Source organism: Engystomops pustulosus, chromosome 5 (genome assembly GCF_040894005.1).
Source record: "Engystomops pustulosus chromosome 5, aEngPut4.maternal, whole genome shotgun sequence".
NCBI lineage: Eukaryota > Metazoa > Chordata > Amphibia > Anura > Leptodactylidae > Engystomops > Engystomops pustulosus.
Window position 1 is genome coordinate 155,698,649 of NC_092415.1, and position 10,238 is coordinate 155,708,886.

Genomic DNA, 10,238 nt, shown 5'->3' on the forward strand with positions numbered 1-10,238 from the left:
ACTGGCTAACCGTACTTTGAACAATGTAATTTTACCAAGTAGAAGTCAACTTGATTATAAATTTGTAGCAATAATAGAAAAGGAACAGTGTATCACAAAGTTAAAGGAAACCTACCACTTAGAATGGTAGGGGTAAGCTGTAAGTACCGAGCACCGGCTCAGGGTGAGCTGGTGCCGGTACTTACTTTCGTTAGTGTTATAACACTTTTTAAACTTTAGAGCAGAAGGGGCTTCGGCGCTGCGCGCGACAGTGCGCGCGCAACATCTCCGCTATTTCCTATTTAGGCGTGCGCACGATCGTGCGCACGCAGCGCCGAAGCCTGTTCTGGTCTAAAGTTTAAAAAGTGTTAAAACCGCGATACCGCGGTTTATAACACTAACGAAAGTAAGTACCGGCACCAGCTCACCCTGAGCTGGTGCTCGGTATTTACAGCTTACCCCTACCATTCTAAATGGTAGGTTTCCTTTAAAAGCTATTCATGAAATAATAATTCTGGTTTTATACAAGTATTAACTAAAACAGACTGTTTAAGGTTAGATAAGTAGATATGTACTAAATTGTACTGTATAGTGCAAATTTCATGACACTTGAGCCCATATAAAAAGAAGTTTCGTATTAGATTCCCAAAAATGTAAGCAATAAGTCAACTCCAAGCACGGCAGACGCTGCACTTCGCAATGATATCATCCATCATCTTGCACTTTCTGCAGGGCATCTTTTAATTTGTCCATTATTGGAATAGGCCCAGAGTAGTTATTGGTTTCTATTTCTCCTAACATTTTCTGGTAGTCCATTGGTAAATCATTCTGCTTCGCTCCCATACACATTACCTGCCGAACAAAACAAAGGAAATACATGTGTAAACTGCATAACCACAGGTGTTCAATACATCACCTATTAACTTAATAACAATCGCTGGTTTAACCCCTTATTACCAACGCTTGTTTTTAGCTTAAAGCGTAACTGTCATTTGAATACATTTTTTATATTATGTATGGGAGGATCTAGTGAACATTCTTTTAATACACTTTATTAACAAATTCTTTGTTTGTAAAAATAATCAAGCTACTCCCTCCCATAGAGATGAGTATTCCAGCCTGTACAGTGTGTGTCTATGGAGGCTGCATGAGATTACATCTAGTCTCTCTGTATTTGGTTAAACAGCTCTGGCAGTGAGGATTAACCCCTTCAGTTTAAGCTTAATGATTGAAAATGATGCTCATAACATACTGCAGCCAGGGAGAGAGCATAAAGGGTTAACACACACAGCTGTGTAGAAAACAGGAGAGAAGAGAGAGATCTGTCTTCAATCTTGTAGACAGATTTTCCCTAGCAATGTAGAAGTAACATTGTAACTAGGGGATACTTTACAGCCTGTTACAAACTATGGAGAATTTGTTAATGAAGGGCCACATGTATCACTCGTTTTTTCTGTTGTTTTTGCGCCTTTTCATTCAGGCGCACCGTTTTTGCGCCATTTTTGCGATTAAACGACAAACTAGCCGCGCAGCAAAAATAACCAGCTTTCCCTCATCTATCTTACCAATCCAGATGTTTTGCTGCGCCTAATGACATTCATCACTTGCAACGTTTTCATTTAGGCGCAAAAACGGGCGCAAAAACACTCCAGCAAGAAGGTGGCGTTATCTGAGAAGAAAGCACTGAGACCCTTTGCAAAACAGCTCATTTCTAGCAGCAGAGCTCAGCCAGACACTAGAACAGATAATAGATACATTAGATAGACTGCAGACAGGAGCTGCAGACTCTATTTACAGTTCATCACCTTCTATTTACAAAACATTCTGCAAACTCCTGAGCTCAGAACAAGAGAGCTAAGAACTTTGCAGAAGTTTGCAGAATGTTGCAGATACGACATACAAGTGTCCCCCATGTAATTCTGCACAGTATCACCAGTGTATCTGAGGGGGATACTGTGCAGAATTACAGGGGTGCAGCAGGAGATCAGCACTGGGGGATCCCCTCCAGGAGAAGCCCCTGCTGAGGAGGTAACTGGGTGCTGGGTGTCACACACCTGGGTGCTGCTGTGAGTGTTATCTTCATTCTGGGATGTGGGAGAAGCAGAGAGGAGCTTGTAGCAGGATCACATGTAAGTGCCCGAATCTAACATTGCGCCAGAAACTGCGCCAAAATTGCGCCTAAACTGTTTTAAAGTAAAGTGATTAATAAGAGGCAGAAAATATACTTATCACAGATGGTTGTAGCTTGTGATAATTCTGGCAAAACAGTGCGCCAGAATTTAGGCGCAACTACTACACTTAGGCGCACAAAAGTGTTAAATGTGGCCCAAAGTGTATTAGAAAAATGTTCACAACTGCCCCCTCTCGACAATATAAAAAAAATCATCGGAAATGACGGTTACTCTTTAATGACCAGAATCGATTTTTCGAATCTGACATGTCTCACGATAATTGGTTATAACTTCGGAACGCTTTAACATATCCAGGTGATTATGAGAATGTTTTCTCGTGACACATTGTACTCCATGTTAGTTGTAAAATTAAAGTGATAAAATTTTAAGATACTTAAAATTCCCAAAGAGCTTGATAACTAACATTTCTGGAATGTCTTACAGACCAACCCCTTGTTACATACGGACCCCTCTGCCCACTGTGACCTCTGGTGAAGCTCTCTGGAAGCTTTACTACAGTCCCAGACTGCAATGATCAGCTGTAAGGTGTCTGTAATGAAGCTTCATTGATAATCCTTGGTCCCATTACAGCAAAAGATGTTGAAACTCTAATTATCACTTGGGTAAAAAAATTTTGTCTGGATTTTTGAAATGTGCATCATGAATTTAAAAAGACCTATTACTAGTTTACTGTCAACAGTATTGTGTGAGGTGTTTTTATTTACTGGATCTTTGCCACTTTGGAAAAAAAAAGTTTTTTTAAACGACTTTTTTCAGTGGCCTATACACAATAAAAACAGAAAGTCTAGCACTGTTTATATATAGGCTTTACCACATGAAATAATTGACTGTATAGCCGTTATTTAATTTTTTTTAACAACAGTTTTTTATGGGGGATAAAGGTTTTTATTTTTCACCTACTCATTTTAAATGTTAAATTAGACCTCCACTGCCATGTAATCATATTATTACTGGCACTCTGTAATCACAATTGCAGAGAGCTAATGTCTAGCATAGAGGCCATTCCCTCGATTATTCATTACATGCTGCAGTTGATGCCATGTTTCTTCACAGGTTACAAAAACATATAAGGGGTCATTTACTAAGGGCCCAAATCGCGTTTTTACGACGGGTTACCCGAATATTTCCGTTTTGCAGCGATTTTCCCTGAATGAACCCGCATGCGATCGGATTGTGGCGCATTGGCGCCGGCGTGCACGCGACGGAAAAAAATGTCGCTGGACACGCGCTTACCTGCACCCAGCAAGGGAACGTGAACGCTGGTGGACCTCGGCGGACTTCAGCGCAGCAGCGACAGCTGGTGAACGTCGGAGGAACTGCCTTAGTGAATCGCCGGAAGACCCGAATCCACCACAGAGAATGCGCCGCTGGATCGCGAATGGATCGGGTGAGTAAATCTGCCCCATAGTATGCATTAAAGACATTCCCTAGGCTGTATAGGATGGGCTTTGAAGTTTAATTACTATGTAAGTTGGAACAGCTATGTTATTTTGTAAGTGTAACTCCAGTTACATTTTTTTGTACATGTGACAATTGGATTTTCCAATTTGATAACTTTGACACCTGTTATAGTTTATTTTTGCCGCCTGAAACTAAAGTACAATTAATTCATAAGCTTCACCAGAGGTCACAGTGGTCAGAGAGGTCTGGCTGTAACTAGGAGCCATCTGTAAGTCGAGTGTTCTTAAGGGGACCTCCTGTACTAGATTAATTAATTAACATGAAGATCTGGACATGAAATCCTGAAACAAATATCACATTGCTAAGGAATTCCTGTACATTACCACATCAATAACATAATAGAATAGAACATAACTATTACCTGCTTGTATTGAGGAGACGTCAGTCCATATATACACTTATTCATTTTATAGCACCGGCACACAAGTTCTCCATCTGCTGTCTGAACGCTGATCTCTATTGGTTGATAAATCCCTCCATTTACACCCTCTTGGCTAGAAAATATGGAATAAAAATATTGACACAAACACTCCAGTCATTTTTTTCTCCAGTTTTTAGTCTCTATTTCTATCTCCAAATTCTTAGAACCACCCCCTCAGTTAGATGACTGCACCCTGCTGAGAATTACACTTCCTGTGTTCCCAAGAGGTGTCACTCTTGAGTACATTCACACAGCCGGGCGGGCATACCGCTGTGCGCTAGAGAGGAGGAGGTGACCCCTCCCCTCTCCATAGAAAACAGAGGCGCACGGCCACACACACGGGGAAAGACAGAGCATGTTCTATCTTTTCCCCGTGTACAGTAAGGATCGCTGCCACAGTACCGCCGCTGGGCTGCCATTGCCTTCTATGGGGACGTAAAGGCGCCCACATATACATCCCCCCAGAAGGCCATGTGAATGAGGCCTTACTTTCTTATGATAAAATACATGGACCACATAGACTTTCCACAAGGCCAGCACAAACTCCTCTCACACTGTCTGATGGAGAAGACACTGATGTCTACTATTTGTTTCTTAGATTTTGTATGAAAATATAGTTAGAAGGGTTACTACACCTGCCCTCGGCAGTCTATAGGCGACTATGTGATAAAGATTTTGGGATAGATAACAGACCATGCAGTCTTACAATGAAGATGGTCTTCTCAGAGCAGTGTATATGTACTTGTTACACAGGAGAGTCATATTTTGAATGTGAGTCCTTTAATTTTGCTAGATTTGCTCAGATGCTTACATGTCCAAGGAATCCAGACTGGAAATGTCCATCTTCCACACAACTCCCCAAACTTTATCACCCTCACTTTCAACTACTGTAGCCGCTCCTCCATGCCATCTGGAGTTTTGGATTCCTTTATGATTTCCAAATGCAAGCTTGAAGTCCTGAAATAATCAAGCAAATTATTATTGACAGCAGCTGATATAAGCTTGTAGGTACAGTATAGTCTGGCAAAGTAAAACTCATGTCCGGAGGTTTCGGTTGAATCAATTCTCTCCCTGCTATGAACATGAAGCAGAAGCTCATACGTTTGGGGTTGGGTTCACATCACGTTGATTTTGTGTAGGCTTAGTGTATGCGTCTGGGAAGCTCCTGGGGTATACGCTGAGTGTATACATTGACATATAGTGGCGGACGGAGAGATAGTTATGGCCTCCATCTCACCTCTATGGAAACACAGAGCTACTCCCTCCCTGCTGAGTGGGAAGTCAGAAGCCAAGTATGACATGAAATGGCAGCACTGGAAACACCCTGGGATCCTGAGTACTCTGCTGGGAGAGAGGGAGTCAGCTAGATGATGGGAGAGAACTCTATAGTGACTGCAGTCATAGCGACCACGGCATCCAAGAGAGAGAAATACATGAGATAAATACATTGGTTACTGCTAGCTGAACAGCCGGAGCCTAATAAAATCTTTAAAGTGAAAGTTATAAAGAATAACAATTGATTTATATCATGTAAAAAATGATATCTATAAAAACTATAAATATTCTCACAAAGAACAAACCCAAAGTAGATTTAGTAGAGACTTGAAACGTGTCAATAAACTATTTTTATTTCTAAAGAGTTTTCATTATGCAACAATTAAAAAATATAAATATATACATATTTGGTGTTGACAATGACATGACATTACAGAGAGTAAAGTAATCATGTTATTTTATCACATGGTGAAAACTATATATCTCTATATATATTTATAATCTACTAAATCTACTATATCTATATAACGATCATTACCGCAGCACAGCTGTGATGCATTCATTAACTCCTGGGCATCTCATATTCATTTCTTTCTATGTGCAATCACTCCAGCAGCGGTGGTCGTATCCAAGTACAACAATTTTGTTTGTAAGTGACAATCTTTCTCATTTATGGAAATTTATCATTGCACAGGTGCATTTATTTAACAACATTTCATTGAAGAAATGTACAATATAAATGTGGGGAATCAATTCAAGTAAATGTCAATACCCAGATGAGTCTACCACTCTAAAATTCTAGGTAGCTCGAAAACAAGGCTTTTCCCAGGTTATGACGAAAAGCTGACAAAAGTGCTTGGACATTTAGGCCAAAACAGGCTGGTCACTAATGAGTTAAGAGAATCCAAAGGAAGAGATCAGCAATTGTCTATAAGTTTATACAGAAAAATATTTAGTGTCCTACTCCTTAATAAAAAATGTTTTTTTTAAATTCATACTACTGTAGTAAATCTGTAGTGTTTCAGTCTCATCACGGCCTACATGATGGTAAGCGGCTTCTCATAAATATCACATATCCCTCCAGCGGCACTATAGACCACATATACCACAGTATACAACATTGTATATAGAGACAGCATATGTGACACAATGCACAGCATACACCACACTATACAGCACTGCACAAAACATAAACCACACAATACAGCACTATACACAGCATATAGCACACTATAAACAGCATATACTGCACTAAACATACCATATAACACACTATACAGCACTATACACAGCATATACCGTATAGGCAAGATATACAGCACTACACAAAGAAAATGCCCCACTATGCACAATATATAACATAATACAAACTATACAACATATATAACACTACTCAACATATACCATACTATACACAGCATGTACCAAACCACACATCACTATATTCAGCATATACCCAACTATACAGAGAGATATATATATATATATATATATATATATATATATATATATATATATATATACGTGGCATACACTCACCGGCCACTTTATTAGGTACACCATGCTAGTAATGGGTTGGACCCCCTTTTGCCTTTAGAACTGCCTCAATTCTTCGTGGCATAGATTCTACAAGGTGCTGGAAGCTCCTCAGAGATTTTGGTCCATATTGACATGATGGCATCACACAGTTGCCGCAGATTTGTCGGCTGCACATCCATGATGCGAATCTCCCGTTCCACCACATCCCAAATATGCTCTATTGGATTGAGATCTGGTGACTGTGGAGGCCATTTGAGTACAGTGACCTCATTGTCATGTTCAAGAAACCAGTCTGAGATGATTCCAGCTTTATGACATGGCGCATTATCCTGCTGAAAGTAGCCATCAGATGTTGGGTACATTGTGCTCATAAAGGGATGGACATGGTCAGCAACAATACTCAGGTAGGCTGTGGCGTTGCAACAATGCTCAATTGGTACCAAGGGGCCCAAAGAGTGCCAAGAAAATATTCCCCACACCATGACACCACCACCAGCCTGAACCGTTGATACAAGGCAGGATGGATCCATGCTTTCATGTTGTTGACGCCAAATTCTGACCCTACCATCCGAATGTCGCAGCAGAAATCGAGACTCATCAGACCAGGCAACGTTTTTCCAATCTTCTACTGTCCAATTTCGATGAGCTTGTGCAAATTGTAGCCTCAGTTTCCTGTTCTTAGCTGAAAGGAGTGGCACCCGGTGTGGTCTTCTGCTGCTGTAGCCCATCTGCCTCAAAGTTCGACGTACTGTGCGTTCAGAGATGCTCTTCTGCCTACCTTGGTTGTTCAGGTGGCGATTTGAGTCACTGTTGCCTTTCTATCAGCTCGAACCAGTCTGCCCATTCTCCTCTGACCTCTGGCATCAACAAGGCATTTCTGCCCACAGAACTGCCGCTTACTGGATGTTTTTTCTTTTTCGGACCATTCTCTGTAAACCCTAGAGATGGTTGTGCGTGAAAATCCCAGTAGATCAGCAGTTTCTGAAATACTCAGACCAGCCCTTCTGGCACCAACAACCATGCCACGTTCAAAGGCACTCAAATCACCTTTCTTCCCCATACTGATGCTCAGTTTGAACTGGAGGAGATTGTCTTGACCAAGTCTACATGCCTAAATGCACTGAGTTGCCGCCATGTGATTGGCTGATTAGAAATTAAGTGTTAACGAGCAGTTGGACAGGTGTACCTAATAAAGTGGCCGGTGAGTGTATACCATACCATGCTGCAGTATACGTGGTATATACCACACCATACTGCAGTATACGTGGCATATACCACATCAAACTTCAGTATACGTGGCATATACCACACCATACTGCAGTATATACATCACGGTATGTTATATTATGGTATATACCACACCATAATGCAGTATACGTGGCATACACCACACCCTGCTGCAGTATACGTGGCATACACCACACCCTGCTGCAGTATACGTGGCATATACCACACCATGCTGCAGTATACGTGGCATATACCACACCATGCTGCAGCATACGTGGCATATACCACACCATGCTGCAGCATACGTGGCATATACCACTCCATACTGCAGTATACGTGGCATATACCACTCCATACTGCAGTATACGTGGCATATACCACTCCATACTGCAGTATACGTGGCATATACCACTCCATACTGCAGTATACGTGGCATATACCACTCCATACTGCAGTAAACGTGGCATATATCACACAATGCTGCAGTATACGTGGCATATACCACACCATATTGCAGTATACATGGTATATACCACACCATACTGCAGTATACATGGTATATACCACTCCATACTGCAGTATACGTGGCATATACCACACAATGCTGCGATATACGTGGCATATACCACACAATGCTGCAGTATACGTGGCATATACCACACCATACTGCAGTATACATGGCATATACCATACTGCAGTATACATGGCATATACCACTCCATACTGCAGTATACATGGCATATACCACACCATATTGCAGTATACATGGCATATACCACTCCATACTGCAGTATACATGGCATATACCACTCCATACTGCAGTATACATGGCATATACCACTCCATACTGCAGTATACGTGGCATATACCACACAATGCTGCAGTATACGTGGCATATACCACACCATGCTGGAGTATACGTGGCATATACCACACCATGCTGCAGCATACGTGGTATATACCACACCATACTGCAATATACATGGCATATACCACTCCATACTGCAGTATACATGGCATATACCACTCCATACTGCAGTATACATGGCATATACCATACCATACTGTAGTACTATACTTGGTATATACCATACCATGCACAACATATAGTATACTACACAGCATTATACACGTCTTACACCATACATAACTATAGGCAGCACATACTTCATAACCTCTAAGACAATGTATGCTTCATTATACAGCATTACGGGACTATATTATAGTCAGGCGGTATACACATGACACAGCAGAACGCCCACTTCCGTTGCTACATATACACAGCGCGGTACCGCACCTTCAGCAGGGCTATGGAGTGGAATAAGGCGGACGGGTTGTCCAGCAGGATCCGCTCCCTCAGCAGGTTACTGCCGTAGGCGAAGTAGTAGAATACGCTGTCCCCGGGCTGTATCCCGGCCGTGCTGCTCCTCTCCATGTCGCCGGTGCAGTGCAGGATACTCCCGCTGTCACCACTACATACATAGCCGCCTGTCACCACAGCGGCCCGCGCTGCCCCCGCCCCCCGGAGCGCCAGCCTGTGATAGGGCCCCGGTGTCATGTCCTGTGCAGGTGACGAGGCCCGGGAACGTACCAGAGCAGCGCACATAGAGGAGCCTGACAGTCACACACTGCGGGCGGCAGGGGCACATGACTGGCCTGCAGGAGATCATGCTCCGTCTATATTGTCACAGTTCACAGCCACAGCGATTTTTGGCATTTATGATATTGCAGATCACAGGGAAAACATTTGTGTTTTTTTCTTTAACCCCGAAGCCACTTTTCACCTTCCTGACACGGCCTATTTTTCTCAAATCTGCCCTGTGTCACTATAAGTGGTTATAACTTTTGAAGACTTTAACATATCCAAGTGATTTTGAAGTTGTTTTCTCGTTACACTTTGTACTTCATGTTAGTTGAAACATTTTGGTGGTATGTTTTGCATTTATTTATGAGAAAATCAGATATTTGGTGAAAATTTGGAAAGATTCGCAATTTACCAAATTCAAAATGTTCTTTTTGCACACAGTCATAACAGCAAAAACACTTAATAACTAACATTTAAAGGAATGTCTACTTTATGTGGAAATAGTTTTTTATGCATCCTCTCATTTTTGTAGGATGTTTTGGGCCTTTGAACATTAGGT

The 10,238-nt window shown here is 41.8% G+C and overlaps 1 protein-coding gene across 1 annotated transcript; it reads right to left on the minus strand.

Moving 5' to 3' along the window:
- Positions 1-510: 510 nt before the first annotated feature.
- On the minus strand, positions 511-9,632 carry GGCT (gamma-glutamylcyclotransferase). The gene is made up of 4 exons (XM_072153516.1): positions 9,392-9,632; positions 4,865-5,010; positions 3,994-4,126; positions 511-831 (listed from the first exon to the last, which is right to left on the minus strand). Exons 1-4 carry the CDS (start codon positions 9,527-9,529, stop codon positions 685-687), a joined length of 564 nt encoding a protein of 187 aa, XP_072009617.1. The 5' UTR covers positions 9,530-9,632; the 3' UTR covers positions 511-684.
- Between the last annotated feature and the right edge of the window lie 606 nt (positions 9,633-10,238).